This window comes from Pezoporus flaviventris, unplaced genomic scaffold, assembly GCF_033815535.1.
Source record: "Pezoporus flaviventris isolate CSIRO_AGI_PZ_B2104156 unplaced genomic scaffold, CSIRO_AGI_Pfla_v1 ptg000001l, whole genome shotgun sequence".
Lineage (NCBI taxonomy): Eukaryota > Metazoa > Chordata > Aves > Psittaciformes > Psittacidae > Pezoporus > Pezoporus flaviventris.
This window is the reverse complement of record NW_026892549.1, coordinates 7,585,620-7,608,680: the sequence shown is the minus strand read 5'-3', so window position 1 is coordinate 7,608,680 and position 23,061 is coordinate 7,585,620. Positions and strand designations below refer to the sequence as shown.

The 23,061-nt window shown below is 42.5% G+C and overlaps 1 protein-coding gene across 3 annotated transcripts; it reads left to right on the top strand.

Moving 5' to 3' along the window:
* Positions 1-4,236: 4,236 nt before the first annotated feature.
* INSIG2 (insulin induced gene 2) lies at positions 4,237-21,057 on the top strand. 3 transcript variants are annotated; one of them, XM_061478816.1, is made up of 6 exons: positions 4,237-4,318; positions 8,355-8,691; positions 13,836-13,960; positions 16,212-16,378; positions 16,803-16,902; positions 18,128-21,057. In XM_061478816.1, exons 2-6 carry the CDS (start codon positions 8,448-8,450, stop codon positions 18,167-18,169), a joined length of 678 nt encoding a protein of 225 aa, XP_061334800.1. In that variant the 5' UTR covers positions 4,237-4,318; positions 8,355-8,447; the 3' UTR covers positions 18,170-21,057. The 3 variants fall into 3 exon arrangements, with proteins under 3 accessions (XP_061334800.1, XP_061334882.1, XP_061334970.1); XM_061478898.1 differs by lacking the exon at positions 4,237-4,318 and adding an exon at positions 4,671-4,811; XM_061478986.1 differs by lacking the exon at positions 4,237-4,318 and having other exon boundaries at positions 8,418-8,531.
* The last annotated feature ends 2,004 nt before the right edge of the window (positions 21,058-23,061 follow it).

Sequence of the window (23,061 nt, the reverse complement as noted above, 5' to 3'; positions counted from 1 at the left end):
GGCACTGTTTACTCCCTAGATAACTATTTGAGCAAGTATTGAATGAGTATGGAACCTAGATCAGGGCTGAGCCATACTGGCAGAGTGATAGAGGGAAACTCGTGCTGCATTTGTCCATGCAGCACCTTTCAGTAAATAAATCAAGGACTTTAGCCTCTGGAGCTGACAATCCAGCGTCTTTTGCAAGTGGCTAAATAAATAAATAAAAATGTCTTTATATCAGCCCTAGAACTGTGTATCCTGTTGCTAACCTGAGAGAAGCACAAGCCCTTTTCATATCTAAGAATGCATGTGATCCGATGGTTTCACACTTCTACTGTCTCTTTTTCCTTTTCTCTGTAAAATGCCAACCTACTGCAAAATCAGTATTATAGAACATACCCACTGCATGCCATGCTCTTGCCAAGACCCCACACTCATTCACAGGACACTGCCTCTTTGTGCCTAACAAGCAACCCCACCCCATAAGTTGCAGGACTTGACAGCCATGCTGATCTTTGCCTGTGACCCAGATGTGTGCTAACTAGGATGGCTACTATGCCTTCTGCAGATAATAAAAGAGTCAGGACTGTAGCCTCAGCTGATAAAAGGCATTTGTGGAAAACGTGCCCAGTTCTATAATTCTTCATTTCTGGTGGCCTCCCAGAAGCCTTCTGTATGCATGGAGAACTTCTAAGAAGGCTTTGAAAGAGCTTTGTATTTCTGAAGAATATTTTAATGAAGAAAAATCTATAATTTACTTTTTTTTTTTTTTTTTTTACAATACTAGCTATAGGCCCCAAATAACAGCACAGCTTTTGGAAAATGGAATGAGGAAGTGACAGGCATTCCTTGTTGTGAAACTCCTATTATTCATTGGCTGTCCTTCAGCAGAGTGCACAAACAGGCTTCTTCAGAACTCCTGCTAAAGAGATGCTATAGATATTCAGGATCTGTAGACTGTGCTTGGAGAGCTCTACTGATATTTAATCATACAAATAATAGAAAGCAAACTTTGCGAAATTCCTGAAAACGAGACTCCTACCCAGATGGTCGTTTTATACAGAATGCACTCTGTGGTTGTCCCACTACTCCACACGCTAAAAGCATGCTTAGGAAAAGAACAGTAATGTTGGGCCTGATGTTGTCCTTATCTATATAAACTCTGGAAGCCCTACCAGGAATCAGCTCCAGACTTCTACAGACAGCTTTCTCTTGTCATACATATAGGCTTTTCCCAAGTTACACATGCACATAATTCCAGAAGCACTTGGTCATTTTATCATGGAACACGACAGAAAGACAGGTTAGGTTTTCCTACCTGCTCTCTTACTGTGTTTTTCTCCTATCCATCCATCCACCACTCCCTCCCTCCTTCTCTCCCTCTTCTTCCCTCTCTCCAGCTATCCATCATCTTCTCACCCTTCCTTTACTGTCCTGCTATGGAAAAACCTTCAGCTAACCTGACTGGCCTTGGCTCATTGAATCAATGTATCAGGAAGCTTTTAAGACCTTAACAAAATACTTTAGAAAAGGAACTGTTATGGACACATGAAGAATTTCACTTTTTCTGTATGCATGCAGCTGCTCTAGGCTCCTCTGCTTTGTATGAACTTTGCTGAGTTTTTCATTGCCAGATTTACCATATCCAACAAATATTTATGTCCCAAAACTAAACCCAGAACATTCTGTATTGTCCTGTTCTGCAGTCAGTGCAATGGAACGACTCCACGTTGCTTTCCAAAAAAGATGCTTCTCCCATGATGTTTCATAGCAATTCCAGTCAGTTGGAGCAACTGACATTTCTCTGCAAGTCATATGTCTGTCTCCTTTGTCTGCAAAACTATTTGCTGATGTATTTATTTTGCAATTTCCAATTCAGATATGTTTTCAAATGCTTTTCCCTCATGCTTCTCCCATTTTTGTGCAACAGGTCATTGTACCCTGTAGGATAACCAGATGGGTGCAAGGACTGAGACTTCAGCCAGTGTAAATTGGCAGTGCCAATAAAGTCCTGGATTTGCACTTACACCAACACCTGTTATTTATTTTCTCACATATTAGCCTTAATACCCCTCTACTAATACAGCTAATATTTCTCCTATGGTCATTTTACTTTTTGTAGGAATTAAGCTCTTGTAATTTTATAGTACCAAACACAGCAGCAGACCCGACTGTAACTAATCCAAACGTATTTGTAGGCAAATACTTACTTCACCATATACACTCATGTCTAAAGAAAGACAGATCCAGCAATCATTTTCAGTCTCCATCTACTTATGTCACATTTTCTCTCATGCACACACTTTATGTTCACAAAATTTCTACTTTCAGACTGACTGTCCTGGTCTTGAAGGCATAAAGAGATAGGGCACTTTGCTCTGCCTTGGGCATGTGGCTGACCAAAGGCATTTATCTGACATTAGGGAAAGCTATTTTAATTTATTTGAAAAAACTCTTTTGTCCTTCTTGACCCAAAATTTGAGCTCAAGTACAGCAAAGTACCTATCTAAACCACAGACAAAGCAAGCAGCTCAGTAAGAATAAAAAGACTTTGCTCCTGTGTGATACAAAACAGTTGAATGATTATAAAATTTACTGCTCATCTAAACCACAATGGGTCTCTGCTGCTGTCTCTTCCTTTTACATTTTTGTCTATTACAGACCCATATACTCTCCTCTGAGAGTATACTTGTTTGGTGACACTGTTGTTCACAACATACCAGCACAAAGAAATCACAGTTATCACTAAAGACGCCACTGTAGTAAATACAGTTACACATTCCATACTATCCAATCATTATTCTGGGAACTATAATAGGACCTGCACTGAATCACTTCAGACTTTGTAATACGGAAAGCTCTATCAAAGTCTTTGCAATAAAATACTAAGCTTGGGGAAGTGCAGTGTGCAAATGTTTTTAATAAATTGTCTTCATTATTTCATTCAAAGGATTCATTATTCATTTTTATTATTCATTATTCATGCAAAGGAAAAAGTTCAGTAATAGAATAATAATCAATATGTTGTAATTAATATATATGGTTTATAAAGGAAAATAACAGCACTATTCTCCTAAACCCCACCATATATACAATAAATGGTGTATTTTTATTGTGCTGCTTTACTACTCACTAAGACAAGCTAAAGCAAATTGTTTTCTGCTTCATATTGTATGTTCTCTGAGAGGCCACAGGGTGGTGAAGAAAATGTAGTTTCTGGAGTTTCTTTTTTGCCTCAATTGATAAAGCCAAGGACATGCAAAAGTCCTCAGAGCATCAGGTGCTTGGGAGGAGCCAGGTTAGCAGCTTAACTGGGAAACATTTTATAGATCATAGAATCACAGAATGGTTTGGGTTGGAATGGATCTTAAAGCTCATCCAGTTCCAACCCCTGCCATGGGCAGGTACACCTTCCACTAGGCCAGGTTGCTCAAAGCCCTGTCCAACCTGGCCTTGAACACTACCAGGGATGGGGCATCCACAACTTCTCTGGGCAACCTGTTCCAGTGCCTCACCACCCTCACAATGAAGAACTTGCTTCCTTATATCTACCCTAAATCCACCCTCTTCCGATTTAAAGCCATTCCCCCTTGTCCTACCCCTACATGCCCTTGTAAAAAGTCATTGTCCAGATTTCTTGCAGGCCTCTTTAGGCACTGGAAGCTGCTCTAAGATCTCCCTGGAGCCTTCTCTTCTCCGGGCTGAACCCCAGTTCTGCCAGCCTGTCTCCATAGGACAGTTGCTCCAGTCCTCTGATAATCTTTGTGGCCCTCCTCTGGACTTGTTCCAACAGGTCCATGTCCTTATCATGGGGGCCTCAGAGCTTGACTGCACAGTACTGCACATGAGGTTTGGCGTGGAGGTGGGCAATCACCTTCCTAGACCATGCTCTTTTCATCCGTTTCTGTGATCAAAACGTGTAGCAGGGATATTGCAAAACCCTACACAGCTAAACCATGCCCCGGTGGAAGCACAAGCCATGTACAAAACCTATCGCCATATACCTTTTTTCATGCCGGTAACAGCCCCTTTCCAAAGGATGCGCAGCGCTGCTCAGACTGAACAGGCGCACAACGAAGTTGCTGCCAGACTCTCCACCTACCCCTCGCCACGGTGCTCCTGACCAGCGCCTTCCGGCGCTACTCGCCCCACCGCGCGTTCCCGGTGAGCTCACGGAGCCACACCCGGCACTGGGGACGCAGCCGTCAGCACAAGAGCCCGAAGGGCCAGGCCTGGCCCCACACCCCCCGGCTGCCCCGTCAGCTGCTCGGCGGGGCCTGCGGAGGCTGCGCGGGGCGGGGATTGGCGCGGGGAGGGAGAAGATGGCGGAGGCCGAGTGAGTCTCTGGGTTGTGGTGGGTTCCGCGCGAAGGGAAAGGGTGGTTCGGCACCAGGGCCCCAGGGCTGGGTTGAGGTAAAGGGGATGAGCCGGGTCGGCAGCGGCTTACCCCGGCCTCGTCCTCCCTGCGGGCGGCCGAGCCCCCGGCAGTGCCACAGCCGGAGACTTCTTCGGGGTGGGGATAACGCCGGGCCCCGCCGCGCCTGAGCTGCAGCGGGTGGTCCGGCTGCCGGTGCTGCAGAGGTGGCGGCGGCTGCCGCCCGTTGTGCGCAGCAGGAGGGAACGGTGGGAGACGTTTCCCCCGGGCAGTGGTTAAACCCCGGGCAGGCGGAGCCGGGACGGGTGCCCGCGGTCCCGCGCCGGGGTTGCTTAATGGGCCTGGCCTGGAGGTGCTAGCGCTGGCTTGAAGCTATCGGCTTGATGGCCGGACGGGTCGGACTTCTCAGAGCGGGGGATCCGGAGCAGGCCGGCCGGGAGAACCGCAGTTTCTGGTACCTGGAGAAGGGGGGTATTTTGCTTTTGGCCTTTACTCGCTGAAGGCAGATGGTTTCTCGTAATTTTACCGTTTTGCCGTTTCCTGCGTGGTGTTGCTTGAATAAATCTTCTCTTTCTTGGCTCTCACTGCACTTTGTTATTCCTAATGTGTCTGTATTGTGTCAGAAGTTGTGAATCGCGCACAACAGACGGCTGTTCATGAGCATGGGGAGTGCTTGCAGGACGGATCTTTTAATTAGAAGACAGTTAAGTGACTAAGTGTTTTGAAAGTGTCTAGGGTCATAATTTAGTTGTTAACGTTTTGCGTAATGCCAGACATCGTGTGGTTGCCTTGTGAATGCTCTTGGTGGTATGTTAAAAAGCTTGGGTTGAAGCTGTGGGCCAGCGTGCAGGGGAAGTGCAGCTGAGACTTTGTGACAGTGCCAACCATGTAGCTTTCAATGTGGTGTTACAGTTTTGAATATGCGTTCCCAAGAGATGAAGGCTCAGAAGTAGTGTTGGTTCAATATGTGAACTATTCCCATCTGAGTGGAAACCCTCAATAAAATATAAGCTTAAAAACAGAGAGGGATATGGTCTCCATTGCCTGCAGGCATGCTAACCTTCCAGTCCGGAAGAAGGGTGTGATGTGATGCCTTTAAACTGAAAGACCCTTTACTGTAAGGATGGTGAGGCACTGGAACAGGTTGCCCAGAGAAGTGGCTGACCCATTCCTGGCTGTGTTCAAGGCCAGGTTGGACAGAGCCTTGAGCAACCTGGTCTAGTGGAAGGTATTCCTGTCCATTGCAGGGAGGATGGAACTACGTGATCTCTGAGGTCCATTCCAACCCAAACCATTTTATGTCTTCTTTAGAGATGTTAATTTCTGTTTTCAGGGGAGGTGACAGTAGTAAGTACCTTTGTTGTGTTGGGCATCATGAACACTGGCAGTCTGAGGCACTGAAGAATCTATGTGAGTGTCAGTCATCTTGCTCTGTTCCCCCATTGCTCTGTTCATGGTATGTGAGAAGGTCTCAGAGTGAATGAGTGAAGTAAATTTGGAAATTGTGATAAAACAGATAGGAACAATATGTCTAGGGTGAAAAGCCAGGACAGAAACTATTGCATCATGCTAATTTGGGACCTTGCATTACTTGTTGGTGATTATTGTGTTTGAAGAATTACGAGAAGCAAAGTCTTGTTAGAGAGATCAAGAGATGCTGTAAAATGGTGAAATAATGGCTGTGTGGAAATTATTAATAGACTTCATCAGAGAGAGGGATTTTGGCTGATATCACTCAGTATTGTAATTGATGACCTTCATGCACAAAACAGGATGCAGTAGTGATGTTTGCTGATGACCCAAACTTGGGAACTGTTTGCAGGGCCAAAGAGGACTGAGATATCCTACAGGAAAAATGGAGTGATGTTGAGTGTCAAAATAAATAATACCTATGGGCTGAAATTTGGTGTGTGGGGCTGGGGCTGCTACCAAGGAGCAAGGAGTTTGGTAATAGGGAAGAAAAGAGATTTGAATGTAGTAATGGATCACAGGATGTGAGCCACTACTTTATGACAGTGGAAACATAAATTGCCCTTGGTACGCAACAGAAAAGCTTATTTAAAGAGGGACACAAAAATGTGAACTTCGTTGTACGAGTCAGAGCCAAACCTGGGATTGTATACAACAGCTCCTGTCATGCCTTAAAAAAAAAAAAAGGGCGGGGGGGGGGGTGGTGTGCAGACTTCAGCAAGTGCCAAGAGCTGTTGGGATAGTTAATAAGTGAAGAGGTCAAGAGTTAGCATGTTTCCATAGGTGAGATAAAGCTAAGAACAGGTGTAACAGTAGCATTTTAAACCCCCATTATGTACGTTGTCCTGTAGATTTTGTAATTGGGACCTACAGTCTGCAATGCACCCAGTTGGAAAAAACTACTGTAAATTCTGGGAATTCCTGTGATCATCTGGTGGGAAAAGCTCCCAGGGACAGGGGAGTCTCTCAGCTGCAGTAGTGATGTATTTGTGACTCTGCTTTCTTTCCTGGAGGCTAAATGTATTATCCAAGCTCTGCTGCCATGCCATCCGGAGGAAAAAAAAAAAAGACAAATCTGGAGCAGCACCTTTTTTGCTTGAGGGAAGTGTGGTGCAGTGCCAGCCTTGATGCAGACATCTGTTTGGGATGAGTCAGGAAGCTGACTAAGAACCCAGATACTGTGGTTGCTCTCATTCCCCTCAATACATGTTCATGATTACAAATAACACAGAGAATTGGCTGTGTAGAAGAGATCCTGTATTCTTAGAAGGACTCTGCTGACCCCGAACTGCTTGTGGAAAGTTATGTGTAATCAGAACTTATTTTTTGGTTTGTTTTGCCTCTTGAAACTTTTTCTGAATGATGAATGGCATCTTCTGTGCAGTTACCTGCAGTATCTTAACTAGCTTGCATGTATTTAACTTCCGTTTTGGTTTTCAATCAGCAGAAGTGAATGCTGCATCCTCTGCACTGCTGTTGCCCCTTCAGAGTGCTTCCTTGGGATCTGCTGAAGCCAGGGAGGAAGGGAGATGGATGTGCTGTTTTGGCTCCCCTTGTGCCTGTAGGGCCATAAATACGAGTTAACAAAAGCCTCCACCAGTTGGCAGTTTCAAATTTGAAAACAATGTCAGGGCTTTTTTTCTTAAGTTCCAGGTGGCTAAGCTGTCGATCAGAACCGTTGTTATATACATGAGTATGGCACTGAATCCATGTATAACAAGGCTCAATGGACAGGTTTTCTTAGAAAGGAGTGATTGGGATGTGAACTCTTCCATTCCTGTGGTGCCGGCAGAGTTACTCATGTAGGATGCTACCTAGTGCACGGGCAGAGAGAGCTCCTTTTCCCTTCACTCTCAGGTTCTTTTGTCCCTGATTACAATTAGGGTTTGTGATAACATGTGGCAGTTTTCACCAAAAGTGTTTGGTAAACATTTTTCTGTATTGGGATAACTTCCCTGGCTTGCTGAGTTGTTTACTCTTATCTGGGCTTATGAAAATGGGTGTGCTGTGGGATTGCTGAAATTCTGACTTCATCCTGAAAAATATTTCTTGGATTTCACTTACCAGTTGAGAAGTACTTTGTGGCATCTCTTCAGGGGGAGATCTGTGAACCTCTGTGGCTGACTTGAAACTAAAGGCTTTGTTTACTTGCTTCTGAATTATATAATTTCCAGTTCTTCCTTAAAGAAGGGGAGAAAAACTGTTGTTACTGCAAGCTAGCATTTCCTCCATCTGATACTGGTTTCATTTCTTCCCCTCTTCTCTGCGGTTTCACATTCCTAACTGTCCCATCCCGTATGTTTCCTCCTCATCTGCCTGTCTCATACACAAAGCTATTCGTAAAACCTGTTCTCTTTGTAAGGCAGTTTAGCAGCTATGGTTGGTTCTGCTCTCAAAATGACTAATTGCCTCCTGAGAAAAATTCAGGAAAATATAATAGTAATTTTTTTAACCAAATCTCCAGTTTATTCAAGAGAAATACATTTAATGTTTCTTTTCTGCATTTTCACCTTTTATTATTTTTCAGGGTTTGGGTGTCTCCTAACTGACAAGAGTCAAAATACTGTTTGCAAGTGAACCCTCCTCAGCCTGTTGGATGTCTCTGAGAACATAAGAAGTCATGGCAGAAAATGGTGCAATGCCAGCCTTACCAAAAAAGTGTGGCCCATACATTTCATCTGTAACCAGTCGTGGCATGAATTTGGTAATTCGTGGTATAGTGCTGTTTTTTATTGGCGTATTTCTTGCATTAGTATTAAACTTGCTTCAGATCCAGAGAAATGTTACTCTCTTCCCTCCTGATGTGATCACAAGCATCTTCTCCTCAGCTTGGTGGGTACCACCTTGCTGTGGCACAGCATCAGGTAAGTTCAGTTGTCTGTGTATACCTGGCATGGAGAGGAAAGGGTGGAGAGCTAGTTATATAGTTAGAAAAAGCTATATGAAAGGTGTGGAAGATAAAAATTTCCATCATTGCTGCCCTTTTCAAGCTATTACTATCATAGAATCATAGAATTGTTAGGGTCGGAAAGGACCTTAAGATCATCTAGTTCCAACCCACCTGATGTGGACAGGGGTACCTCACACTAAACCTTGTCACCCAAGGCTTTGTCCAACCTGGCCTTGAATACCACCAGTGATGGAACATTCACAACTTTCTTGGGCAACCCATTCCAGTGCCTCACCACCCTTACAGTAACTTCTTCCTTATATCCAGTCTAAACTTTCCCTGTTTAAGTTTTAACCCGTTACCCCTTGTCCTATCACTACTGTCCCTAATGAAGAGTTCTTCTTCAGCATCCTTATAGCCCCCCTTCAGATACTGGAAGGCTGCTATGAGTTCTCTACACAGCCTTCTCTTCTCCAGGCTGAACAGCCCCAGCTTTCTCAGCCTGTCTTTATATGAGAGGTGCTCCAGTCCCCTGATCATCCTCGTGGCCCTTCTCTACACTTGTTCCAACAGTTCCATGTCCTTTTTATGTTGAGGACACCAGAACTGCACACAACACTCCAAGTGAGGTCTCACAAGAGTAGAGGAACAGGATCACCTCCTTTGACCTGCTGGTCACGTTATCCTTCTGATCTCCCCATGTATACACAAGTATGTATGCATGTGTCCAGAAATTGTTCTGCCAACTTGTTTTACTGTAGTAGTAGTATTAACAGAGTATAACCTTTGTTATTTCTGCCAGGCTAGAGTACAAGTTTAGCAGACTTTAGAAGGTGGTGCCATTTGTAACCTTGAGACTGGATTACAGGAGTGTGCTCTACATGCAGCCCTTGAAAATACCCTGGATGTCTCAGTTTGTGTGGCGTACTACCCTATTTTGAGTACAGCAAACCACTATGAGCAGTGTTCCCTTTTGTGGTTCAGCTTTCCTTTTGTTGCTTATTCCAGTTTGAAGTGTAGCTTTAGCTCAATAAAGCTGGAATACCTGACTGTGTCTCAGGGAGTTGAGGCCAGGTGCACAGTTTTTGGTTGTAGGGGCACGTTGCAGACCAGAACTCCTCATTTACATTCATGTACCAAGTCAGATGATGTGAACATGCTCCATTTTTCCCATGACCATGTGGGAAATTGAGGCCTTTCTGTGTTTAGCTAGTTTAAGTGAGATGTCTATAGTAGGTAGTAAGAAATACCTCTTCTTTCATCTTCAAGTATCAAGTATTCCATGTTGTAAGCCTGAGGGAATTTGGATTTCTACTTGGTCCTGAAGATCACTGATCCCATGGGAACAGTTTATCGCTTTACTAAGGGAGTATTCTTAGCAGGCAGTACTGGAGGACTCTGCTTTAGCAAACTTTTACAGTGAAGGTGGTATCTTTGTAGAGGTCAGTTTCAGTAAGATTGAGCAGCTCAGGTTTCTGGGTCAATATGAGTCAATAAACTAGCTTTGAGTGGCATCACTGTTTTGGTAATGATAATACTTAAGCCTATTTTTTTTCCTAGTCATCTGACAGCTTTCCTTCTGATATTTTGTTGAAACACTACACCCCAGATGTCACAGAGGAGCTTAACTTGAAAAGAAACCCTCCAAATACCTCTCTGAATATGTCAGTTTTGTTCTGTGTGTTTGGCATATTATGGTGGAAATTACATACCTGCTTTATCTACTAGTTGTCTTTGTCCTCTTTTGGTTGTCTTGCTGAGATTGTTGGTTAGGTTTTGGTCTGCACCCTGCATTTGCTGCATTTTTCTTTTATACTTTTAAACTGATTGCCTTGACAAACATGTCTGGTGAATGTTTGATCTTTTATGTACAGAGTAACAGGGGTTGAAATGACAGAATTCTAAGTTGCAGGAGCAACACATAAGGTTTACAAAGTGCACTGTATTGTTTGCACTGTCAGCTCTTTGCAGCAGACTGCACCTTACTCTCTCTTGGGCTGAGAACACTCTGCAGCTGTGGTGTGGGGTAGTCCTGTTGGCCAGATCTTGCCATTGCCTCAGAAGAAACCTGTGGGCCTTTCTGGTTCTGATGGGTTGGTGGTTTTGGTAGAAGGAGTAGATATGGCCTATAGTTAGTCACCTGCTTAGGCATTTGCACTACTTGATTTTAAGCCACCTAATTAAAGATATTACTGCCTTAACTGGCTTTTCCCAGCAGGTGTGATCCCATCGAGGTCTTCAAGCTCGTTCTTTTTCATTATCAGTCTTTTCTTCTCTGTTTTCTGATCTTCTCTGCTAGCATACATACAGGGAACCTCTTTTTCTTGCCATTTTCTTACTGTTCACACCTGCATAGCCTTCCTGGAATTGACATGAACATATGGTTAATTATTATGAACAGAATAAAGGTATTTTTCTTATTTATAATCAGTGGTGACCAAGGCTATTTTTAGAGAAGTCCTTTCATCTGTCACTTAGTCATCAATTTGGTGCAATGCCCTTGGCAAGAAAGTTGCTCAGGGAGCTTTTTTCCTCCAGCTTTACTGGTGATTTATTTCTCAAATCCTGGAGATTAGTTTCCTCTCTAGCAGAATAAAGAGCATTTGCATTAACAAATTTCCAAAAGGATGCCAGGCTGAGGGTGCTGGAGTACATGTCAATAACTCAGTTTTTGCCCCACTCCTGCAGCACCAGTTTAACATTAAGTACCAGTGTTATTTCTTAGTGGTGTTGGTAACGGTTTTTTTAGCTGCAGTTGCAGTAGAGAACACATTTATGAAGAAATGCTTAAAGAGCATAGCAGTTCCCTGGGGTTGAAAGTCCTGTTTGCTGTCTGTATTCAACAGCTACTGTAGGCTCTGGGCTTTCTCTCTTCTTTGTGAGCCTTTGTAGTAGCACTGAAGAACAGAAAAACATTATGCAAACAAAACCTGCTAGTAATAACAGAAGAGACAAAATATTAATGTTATAAACCATATTCTGCCCTTATTGTGGTGTGTTTGTTTTGCAGTTATTTAAGTGGATGGGGCCTTCTAGACAGATAGGAGCAGGCTCACACTCACAGGCCCTGGTCCTCTTGGGGGACTTCAGCCACCCTGATGTTTGTGTGAGGGACAACACAGCAGAGCATAAGTAATCCAGGAGCTTTCTGGAATGTGTCGATAACTTTCTTCTCTAAGTGACAGAGGAGCCAAGGAGGAGATGTGTTATGTTGGACCTTGTTCTCACCAACAGGGAGAGGCAGGTAGGGAATGTGAATTCTGTGTGAAGCTCAAGAGCTGCCTTGGCTGCAGTGACCGTGACATTGTAGAGTTCAAGATCCTTAGGTCAGTGAGGAGGGCACACAGCAAGCTCACTACCCTGGGCTCAGGAAAGCAGACTTTGGCATCAGAGATATGCTTGGTAGAGTACCATGGGATAAAGTCCTGGAGGGAAGAAAAGCACAAGGAAGCTGGTTAATATTCAAGGATCACCTCCTCCAAGCTCTGACAAAAAGGAAGTTAAGCAAAAATACCAGGAGGCCTGTGTGGATGAACAAGGAGCTCCTGGATAAACTCCAGCACAAAAGGAAGCCTGCAGAGGGAGGCAGCAAGGACAAGTCACCTGGGAGGAACACACAGAAATTCTGAGTAGCCAGGGATCAAGTTAGGAAGGCTAATGCCCTGATAAAATTTAGTCTGGCCAGGGATGTCAAGGGCAGCAAGAAAAGCTTCTTTAGGTACACGAGATGAAAAGAAGACTAGGGAAAATGTGAGCCCTCTCTGGAGTGAAACAGGAGCCTTGTTTACCTGGGATATGGAGAGGCTGAGGTACTCCATAAGCATTTTGCCTCAGTCTTCATCGACAGTTGCTGCAGCCACGCTGCTGAAGTTGCAGAAGGTAAAGTCAGGGACTGGGAGAGTGAAGAACAACCACCCACTGTAGGGGAATTGCAGGTTTTGAGACCATGTAAGGACTCCATGTAAGGACCCTGAAAGTATACAATTCTATGGGACCTGATGAGTTGCATCCATGGGTCCTGAGGGAGCTGGTGGATGAAGTGACTAAGCCACTATCAATATTAGAGAAGTTGTGGGAGTCTACTGAAGTTCCCACTGACTGGAAAAGGAGAAAAATGACAGGGTTATGTTACAGGTGGTTAAAGGAAGAGCAGCTGACGTCATCCATCATCATGGACTTGTGCAAAATGTTTGGCATTGTCCCACACGACATCCTTGTCTCTAAGCTGCTCTTGTGGGGCCCCACCTTCAGTACTGTGTTCAGCTCTGGGGCCCCCAACATAAGGAGGACATGACCTTCTTTGAGCAAGTCCAGAGGATGGCTACAAAGATGATCAGAGGGCAGGAGTACCTGTCCTGTGGAGGCAGGCTGAGAGAGCTGGGTTTGTTCAGCCTGGAGAAGAGAAGGCTCCAGGGAGACCTTAGAGCAGCTTCCAGTACCTAAAGGGGCCTGGAAGAAATCTGGAGAATGACTTTTTACAAGGGCATGTAGGGGTAGGGCAAGGGGGGAAAAAAAGTGAAAGAGGGTGAATTTAGGGTAGATATAAGGAATCAAGTTCTTCACTGTGAGGGTGGTGAGGCACTGGAACAGGTTGCCCAGAGAAGTTGTGGATGCCCCATCCCTGGCAGTGTTAAAGACCAGGTTGGATGGGCCTTTGAGCAACCTGCTCTAGTGGAAGGTGTCCTTGCCCCATGGCAGGGGGGTTGGAAGTTGGAGCTGGATGAGCTTTAAGGTTGCTTCCAAACATAACCACTGTATGTTTGTTATGTGCCAGCCTGCAAGCTATTACTGCTGTTTTTGAACTACAATGTGAGACAGCAGATTTTGGTAGGTTGCAGAGTTCTTTCATCCTCTGCCCCTAGTTCGAATTTTCTCTGTTTTGCTCCTTTTACCAGGTCACTGCTGCAGTGGTTAAAGATGCTGCTGAAGTTTTACAGGTCTTTTTCAAACAGTTAAATTGTAAAAGAAGGAAATTCAAACGATGTATGTTTTGTGCTGTGTATCCTTAAAAGATCTGTTTTGGTAGTGACAATATTTGTCAGTCTAAATAAAGATTATGTTAGTTAAATATTGCTAGTGCTTTAACTTCTGTCCCTTTTTTCTTTCCTGTCTCCACAGCTGTGATTGGGTTATTGTACCCCTGCATGGACAGACATCTGGGAGAGCCACATAAATTTAAGAGAGAATGGTCCAGTGTAATGCGATGTGTAGCAGTCTTTGTGGGAATAAATCATGCCAGTGCTGTATCCTATATTCTGGTGAAATCTGTGTTAACAAATGGGTTTCCACTAAAACAAAGCTCACATAGTCAGTCATGGTGAATTTTGTTAAGGGTATAATGTGCAGCATTTTTGCAAGGGAAATGCAGAATATATGTTAGTGTTAAACTGTCATAGCAGTGTTGTAGGTGGTTTCATGTTTTTTCATTCTGAAAAATCTTTTAATTAGAAATGTCTCAATATTTGGCTTTGTCTTACTTACAGTCTTTATTTATTATGGCAGGGGGGTTGGAACTAGGTAATCTTTAAGGTCCTTTCCAACCCAAACCATTCTATGAAATATTTATGTGGTAGGTATTACAGAAAAGTACTTCAAGAGATTCTAACGGTTGATGTCCTTTTAACGCCGAAGTAAAAGGTCGAAGCCCAGTATCGAGGTCATCAGTGAAGCATATGCACTTTGAAAGCATGAGGAAAACTCAGGATCAGGTGGTACTCAGGACTACACAAAGCAGCTAGGCTTTGTTACCCCATTCTACAAGTATTGCTTTGGTGCTGGGAGAGTAGTTACCATTCCTGTGGTCATTCAGGAAGAGCAATTAGAAGTCAGTCAGTGTGTTGCAGCACATTATACTCCTCCTACTTGTGTAGATATTCAGATACTTCTTGCAAAAATGTGTTCAAAACTGGCATCCCTTCTCTCTGAAGCAGCTAGGGGCATGTTGGGTGATGGGGTGCTTTTCATGTGGGCTGGCACACCGTACATGTGTGAGTCTTAGTGGTTTTGTGTAGTCATTCGTGCTGCCTCCTCTGTCAGGTAATACCAGGATCTATCTGAGAAAATTGGGTTCTTGTAAACTAATTAGAAGGAAAGTTAATCATCTCTGGAACAATAATCTCCTTCAGTGTCAGCTCCAGCATAGTTTGCAAAAATCATGCTAAGAAGTTCTTACTGCATGCTACTGAATTTTCTTATTTTCAGGAAGAGGGCAAGTGAAAGATATGGGAGCTGGCTGAATTCTTACAGAGGTGACTTGGCCCTTGAGATGGGTTTTGTTGTTTGGTTTTGTTCCCACCAGCCATCCTGTCCAGTTTGGTTGGGTGAGCTGAAGCTGCCAAGGTTCAGAGTCATACCCACTATCCCTCACTAAGCTTGGTCTCCTTTCCAAAGATACATTAATCTGGTCCTGTGGTCTCCCTGACCTGAACTGTACATGTTGCGTAAGACATGCGGTTTCACCACTTTTAAGAAATAAATGAGAATTGACACCATCTTGCTGCATGGGTCATATTATTAACAGCAAACCTTCTTGGAGGCTTCTAACAGCTGTTACGCATATTCCAGGACGTCATTTATATACAGTCTGTATTTACTATTTGACAGCTCTCCAGACTGCTTTCTTTTCATATTACCAGTTCTGTACATAGCTGTATTTGGTGTGGTTTTGGTTTTGTTTGACATTTTTTTCTGATGCTATTGATTTTTATCCCGCAATTATTGTTTCAGTTAGTTGAACTTTTCTCATTTCCTCTGGGTCTCTCTCCAGGTCTTTGTGAGAAATTTGGCCAGTGTTTTTATGTTGTCATCCCATAACTTTGCTTTTAGGCTTATGAAACTTGACAGCATACTTTTTAATAATCTGTTATTGACAGGAGAAGTGAGGATGAGTTAGTATTTCAAGAATACTTTGAAGAATGTGAAACACCACAGAGATACCTGGTGTGACTTGACACTTTTATCACAGGGTTGACAAAACTGATTTTCAGTGTTGTTATACTTGAATTTTGTTTTACATTTTGTTTTATAGAAAACATCAGTGTGTTTAGTGTTTAGCTGAATGTAAACTACCATATAGATTAAACAAAACTGCAATTAAGTAGGAGTCACACAAAGATTTCATGCTTTAAGATTTCATGCTTAGAGTAATAAAGGACCAGGTAAGGATGAGATGTCCTTACTCTGAACAGTAGCGTGCATTGTATGTCTGTGTAAAACATCTGCTTTGTCTGTAGGTGAGTAGTCATTTCTCTCTTGTACAGAGCTGAGACCCTAAAATGTGAAGAATTTTCACGAGTTTTTGGTTTCCTGATATATTGGCAACACTTACAAGGCTTATTTCCGTATATAGCTGTGAGGTAGCCAATAGAGCTAATGCTGTATTTTTTTAAATGGTATGTTTTTTTCTGTTGAGCCAAAATATGATAAGCAGAATAGACAAAACTGCTTTACAGTTGTATATGATATTTCTAAGCTTATCCTTAACAATCAACACAGAAAGTGGATTTTGCCAACAATATCCAGTTGTCTCTCACACTAGCAGCCCTGTCAATTGGACTGTGGTGGACGTTTGATAGATCACGAAGTGGCTTTGGTCTTGGAGTAGGAATTGCTTTCTTGGCCACATTGGTGTCCCAGTTTCTGGTCTACAATGGAGTTTATCAGTAAGTATTTACTCATTTAAGGTTAAATGATTATTTCCTGAAGTTATAATGTAAAATTAGAATAACTGAAGGGGGTAGAATTTGACATGATTTCCAAAGCTGCCAGTGGTTAATTTTGAGCATAGTGTAAATTAAACTGTTCATGAAAGCTTTGGTGTGCTTGTAAGTAAGACACGTGGTTGGAGCTTGCTTATTTTAATAAAATTGCTACCTTACCAACAATGTAACATGCTTTTCTTAGTAGAACAAATGGCATTATAATCAATAAGAAGCCTTCTTTGTTATTTGTTGTAAGTGATTTAATGTCTGTAATACATTTCTTTTAAAGCTGAAATGTCCTAATACTTAAAACTGTGAATTTGTATCATGTGATTTGAGGATTCTATGTATTACACAATGTTGAGCTCAGACTGTTCTTTTCCAGATACACATCTCCAGATTTCCTCTACGTTCGTTCCTGGTTGCCATGTATATTTTTTGCTGGTGGAATAACTATGGGCAATATTGGCAGGCAGCTAGCAATGGTAAGTTTGTAGGGGGGAATTGACTGTCTTCTAGTAAGTTTTAGTCTCCGTGTCATTCTGTGCTGGGTTGACTCTGGCTGGATGCCAGCTGCCCACGAAAACCGCTGTATCACTCCCCCTTCTTGATGGGGAGAAGATATAACAACAGGCTCATAGATTGAAATTAAAGGCAGGGAGAGATCACTCACCGGTTGCTGTCACTGGCAAAACAGACTTGACTTGGGGAAATTAGTTTAATTTGTTACCAATCAAATCAGAGTAGGATAATGAGAAGTAAAACTAAATCTTAAAAACACCTTCCCCCCAGGAGCCTGCTCCAGCACAGGCACACATGGTAGCACAGCTTCCGTTGGGCATTCCCCTGTTTTGGCATGGTGTCCTCCACAGGCTGCGTTTGGATATCTGCTTTACTGTGGACCTCCATGGGCTGCAGGGTGACAGCCTGCCTCACTTTGGTCTGCACCATGGGCTGCAGGGGAATCTCTGCTCCAGCACCTGGAGCACCTCCTCCCCTTCTTCTGCACTGATCCTGGTGTCTGCAGAGTTGTTGCTCTCACATAGCCCCATTCCTCTCTCTTGTCTGCAATTGCTGTTGCTCAGTTTTTTTCTCTTTAACTGTGTTATCCAGAGGTGCTACTGCGGTTCCTGATGAGCTCAGCCTTGGTCGGTGGTGGGTCCATCTTGGAGCCGGTGGCATTGCTCCATCAGACATGGAGGAAGCTTCTACAGCTTCTCACAGAACCCACCTCTGTAGCCACCCACTACCAAAACCTTGCCACGAAACCCAATGCACATTCCTTCCTTCATATATACCAACCAGCTATTTGACTTACGGATGTGGAGTAAGGTAGAAATAGTAATCATTGCTTTTGATCTAGTTAGTGAATCATTCATATTATTCAGAGCACAGCCCATGACTTTGCTCTGTACACTCTCAGTTGCATGCTACTAGGCCGTTCAGAACCAGGAGCTAAATAAGAGCTCCTGTGTTTAGGGAGAAGTGAGGCCATCCTATAATTCTGAACTGCTATTTCTGCTGCTCAGAGACAGAAATTGCAGCCAACAGTGTGTGCACATGACTTAGGGAGACCAAACTTACCTAGGTGAAATATAAGCTAAGCTATTTTGTAATACATTTTGTAGAAAAATCACCCTCATAGCAGTCTTTTTCATTAGTTATGTAAATTAATAAAATTGACTAATTTTGTCAATTTCTGTTTTGCAGTATGAATGTAAAGTCATTGCAGAGAAGTCTCATGAGGACTGAAGAGAAACAATGTGCACCTTTTAAGCAGGAAAAATGACAAATGACTGTTGGAGGAGCATAAGGAACAGTTGACTATGAAATTGCCAAAATGCAATTTTTTTCCCCTTGAGTGGTATACTTTACTGCAATCTGTGATTGCTGCTTCTATAGAAATCTTGATGTATGATTTTGATTACTGTGAAGTTACAATGGTATGCAATACATTTGACAACGTTGGTTCAATTATAGGGTTCTTTTTTCTAAATCCAGACAGTTTACCATAAATTCTTGTCTGTCCATACTGTTGCAGTGCCAAACTGAACCTTTGCGCTACATTTCTGTAGCTGAAACTTCTTGCTTCACCTTACCTTGAAAGTTTTGAGGAATTTATTCTTAATAGCTCAGTAAAATACGAAGTATTCAAATTTAGGAATGAAGATCATTTCTGTACATGATGATAGCCCATAATATCTTTGTGAAATTCATGGTTACAGGTGAGCTTTGATGCAGTAAGTAACTGATTTTTGCCTGTTAACACACTGTGTCGTTCTTGCTCACGGGTGAGGAATCATAATATGGATTGTATGGGTTACTGCTGTAACATTTCATTTCTCTGTGGTATGTGTCCAGGACCGCAGAATACAGAAATGGAAACTGAGACTGGAAATCATTTGCTATTTTTTCCCCTGGTACAACTAGTGTACATGTTTGTATATGAACTTATGTGGGACATCATCAGGTGTGGACAGGTTCTGAAACTATTGAGTAACAGAGTACAATTCAGGTCATTCTTTTACAATCCCTTAAGCTGACTTGTGTTGAGCCCTTATAAAAAAAAAAAAACAAAAAACAACTTAGGGAGTTTTTATTGCAAAACTTAATTCTGCTGAACTAAAGCAGCCACTACTATATGGTATCATAAAACCTTCCATTAGCAATGTTACTGTTGATAGTTCTTGTCTACTACCTGCTCTGTTTGCAGGAGTCAGCTTGAAGGAGGCAAAGCTATATTTTAGGTACTTGTGTAGTCTTTTTTGCTGTGACTGTGGTCCAGGCAACCATGAATGCATTTATTCTTATAGCAGTCAAGGTATTTCTGAGGTAGAGAAATACTGTTACCCCATTTTTACAGGTGCCCGTGTACGGAAAGTCTGACAGGACACAGCTGAAATAGGCTGCATGCTAATGCTCCCTTATTAAGAAGAAGGATTTTTAGTGTGTGACCCAGATTTGGGGGCATACATGGAATTTCCTCTTGGCTTTGCAGCATCCTTTTAAGACCATGAGATAAAGGAACCTGTGCAAGAAGGCAGAAAGTAGACTTGAAGAGGACACTGCTAACCTGTGCCAGCAGTGAATTTGGAATGGGTTATCCCTGCTTTGTTTTCCCCCTTCTGTATCTGTGTTGATGATGTTTAATATATTCATTTTCTTTTTTTTTTTAAGTACTATTTTTTTAAATCTTCCATGAAAGTTTTGTAAGACATACTACAGTCACCTATGGAGGCTGGAGTTGGTCCAAAGAACAAATAGATGTTGTTTTAATAGACAAGTTTTTATTAATAAATGTGTGTATGCATTGTACATGAAAGCTTGAAATAGGAAACTCTTTCAGTCTTACGTGCTCATCTCTAAATCCAAAAAGTATGCAGTAGAGTGCTTCGCAAAGCATTGTTATGAAAGAGGTGGTCACAGAAGGAGGATTTCTCAAATGGGGAAGCGTAAAATTAATAAATAAGCAAATGATGCATAAAGAACTTGGTTCTGCAGCTCCCCAAAGCTTCATCAGCTTGTCATAGTTCCATGACAGTTCAACTTCTGAAGCACACTTTTGTGGGGTATTTTTTCAGGAAAGCACTTACAGATGCACTTTGCTTTAAGCAGAGGTAGAACATGTTTAAGTAGATCCCTGACAAAAGATTTTCTTTTAATCAAACCATACTCCTAAAAGAAGGATTTTATTAATAAAACCAGGAAACTGTTAGGGCATGAACTAAGGGTAAGTTTCTTTAAGCAGGCTCTGGCATTGCATTGAAGAAGCTGTTGGGTCCCTCTCCATACAGTATTTTGCCTCATCTGTCTTTACTTCAACGAATGGCTTCAGCTTGGTGGGCTGCATGATGCCTCTTGAATTATCACAGCATGAACGGCATAAAAATTCAGATGTTTCTATCCTAACTATAGGAAATGTTACCTCAGTAGCCAGTGTGCTGACTTGGGTAAACAATTTAGTTTCATCACAACCAGTAAGTGTATGCAAGTGGTAGGTTTTATTATTCACTTGGTGGTAGAACTGCTTTTACCTGCCAGTCTAAATATTTACACAGAAGAAGCCTTGTGAACGTTAAAATGTGCAGTATGTGAGAGGTGGTTATTGTGTATCTGTGGCACCACTTTACAACACTTTGTACTTGGATTCATTGAAACTTGATTAGACTGTGCTCTCTGCTGACTTCTTTTAAATTTCATTTTAGAAATTTTGAGCATGTTGTGCAAAGGCAACAGTCGTCCAAAATAAATTTGGGTTGAGTCCTTTATTAGATGCATTTTAACATTTTTACTCTTATTTGACTGAAGTCAATACAGGATTCACTTCTGGGATGTCATTTTTTCGAGCCGTGTTGTAATTTTATGACTGATGTGTTCAAACCCCGAAAAATGTTCATGATGAGAATGCTGGCACTGCCTTAACTGCAGTGGGCTGAACATGCAGCTGCTGTATAGCATGTAATTATAACATTGGGCTGTTTAAAAATGTTGTTCAATAGAGAATGAATAAGGTATATTTTAAATACAACTTTATAAGCACTATAACCTCTTCACTAATTAAGCATTGTAAGGTCTATGCTGTTTAAACTGGCAAATTGCTGTTAAAAGCAAAATACGCATTAAATACAGTTACAACTTTGTTTGCTAGGCTGCTTCTTTCTTCAGGAAGTAATACTGCTTATTAAAATACACTGAGTTGCCTTCTATCAGCAATCTCGTAATAATTTTGGGCATTGAGCTAGCATATTGATTGCACCAGGTACCTGTCGAGGAATACTGAAAAAGAAGCGGGCAAGATCAAATCGGAGGTGATTCTGTCATAATTAGCATGCTGAGGAGTCTTTAAAAATTTGCCCTTTTGAATCTGCAATGGGAATATTTGAACTGGAGGAGAATATGCCAGATAACTTCCATCACAGTACAGAAAATAGAGATTTAGATATAAATAGCCACTGTGAATATGAAAAAACCCTATAAATGGCAGGGAATCCCTTCGTATATTTGTATTTATTAATGTTCTGGTCTGGATACGACCTGAATATTATTCTGGTATTCACAGACTGTCCATTCATAGTGCCTGTGACTGTTTCAAAAACAATGTAACAAATAAGAGGTTTAGAAATCTCCAATGAAAAAGCCTCCAGTATTTGAGATGCAGTGCCTGCAGCAGGACAGCACTATGAGTGAAAGTTGGAAAGAGGACGGGGTGAATGGAAAAGACCTGTGTTTGTGTTGGCAACCCATACCCAAAAATCCTAGCTCTGCTGTCAGAATGCAGTGTCCTGGGCATGCCAAGTGTCTGGCCAGGCAAATCACAGCCAAGGATAGAAATAACCATAATTTTAACTAGTCATGGCACTACGATCAGTCAAACGCATGCTGGCAAGGGTGCTTTGCTGGAATCTTAATCTCTTTCATCTATAGCCTCTCCATGAGAGCATCCCCCCAGGGAATGGAAACTCCAGGTCCTTCCTGCCCAAGTTCAGCCTGAGGGTGTCGAATGGAAACATGCCCATTTCAGAGAGAATATTCCAACTGCTGGTCTGCCAGGCTCTTGTGAAACACATTTTGTGCTTCCCTTCATAACACGGCTGCTGTAAGCAGCTAGAAGGAGAGCAAACAAAGAAACTTTTCTGCCGTAGCTTCTGTACTTGCCATCTGGCTGGGAGCTGCCGTGGGGACCTGTGGGCATACACCAGCCTTCTCTTTTTATCTCTCCCAGCATGGAAGGAAGGCACATAATTTTAGCAGCTGTGTCACCCCGACATTTTACATATGCTTTTTACATTTTGGAGCCATGTTACCAATAATTCCTAATAGTAACGGGTGAATATAATCTGTGGAAGTGATGTTAAATATCAAATACAAGGCCTATAAAAGTACACACACAGCTGGGCAGAGGGAATGTGTGTCTTGCTGTGGGAATAGCTATCCAATGTGGTTAGTTTTGATGCCAGTACTAAATGCAAAGCATGAGTAATTTTGCAGCTTAATGTTCAGTACTAAACGGTAAATGAAAGGTCAGTCCAACATGTTAACTGTCATGGAATAGTAAACAGTACTTTAATTGCTTCGTGCAGCCAGCTTGGATTTTTGGTGTGACTGTTGTCATGTTTTGAGTAGCATGGTCCAGGGCTTTGTCCTGATTACTTCCCCCCAGTCAAATGACAAAGCCTCAAATTAAAGGATAAACTTCATGCCTGGGCTTTTCAGGCAACGCACTGGGAGTCTGCGCTTTGAATGCTTGAAAGCTCTGCCGGGGGAAGAGGTAGGGGTCATTTCTTGATCTGATTGAAACCAAAATCCTGGTTGAAATGTAGTTTTGCATTTTCTTGATCTTTTCCTTTCTTACTCTTCATTTCTGAGTGCAGAAATTTAGCAGCTCCTGTTACACTTTCACGCTTGGTTGTTTTTTAGCCTCCTTAGCACTATATCAGATACAAAACAACTTGTGCAAATAAGAAAGAATATAAAGGGGAAGGGTTACTACAAAGCTTCCCCAGGCCAAGCCATTTGATAGGTCAGTGGTGTCCAGTGCCCCATGTACATCGGCATCAGACCCACAACCTGCAACATGCCCAGATTGAAGCTCATGGCGTTTGCTTCCTGTACTGGCAGCAGTTCTGCCTTGACTTTTGCACTTA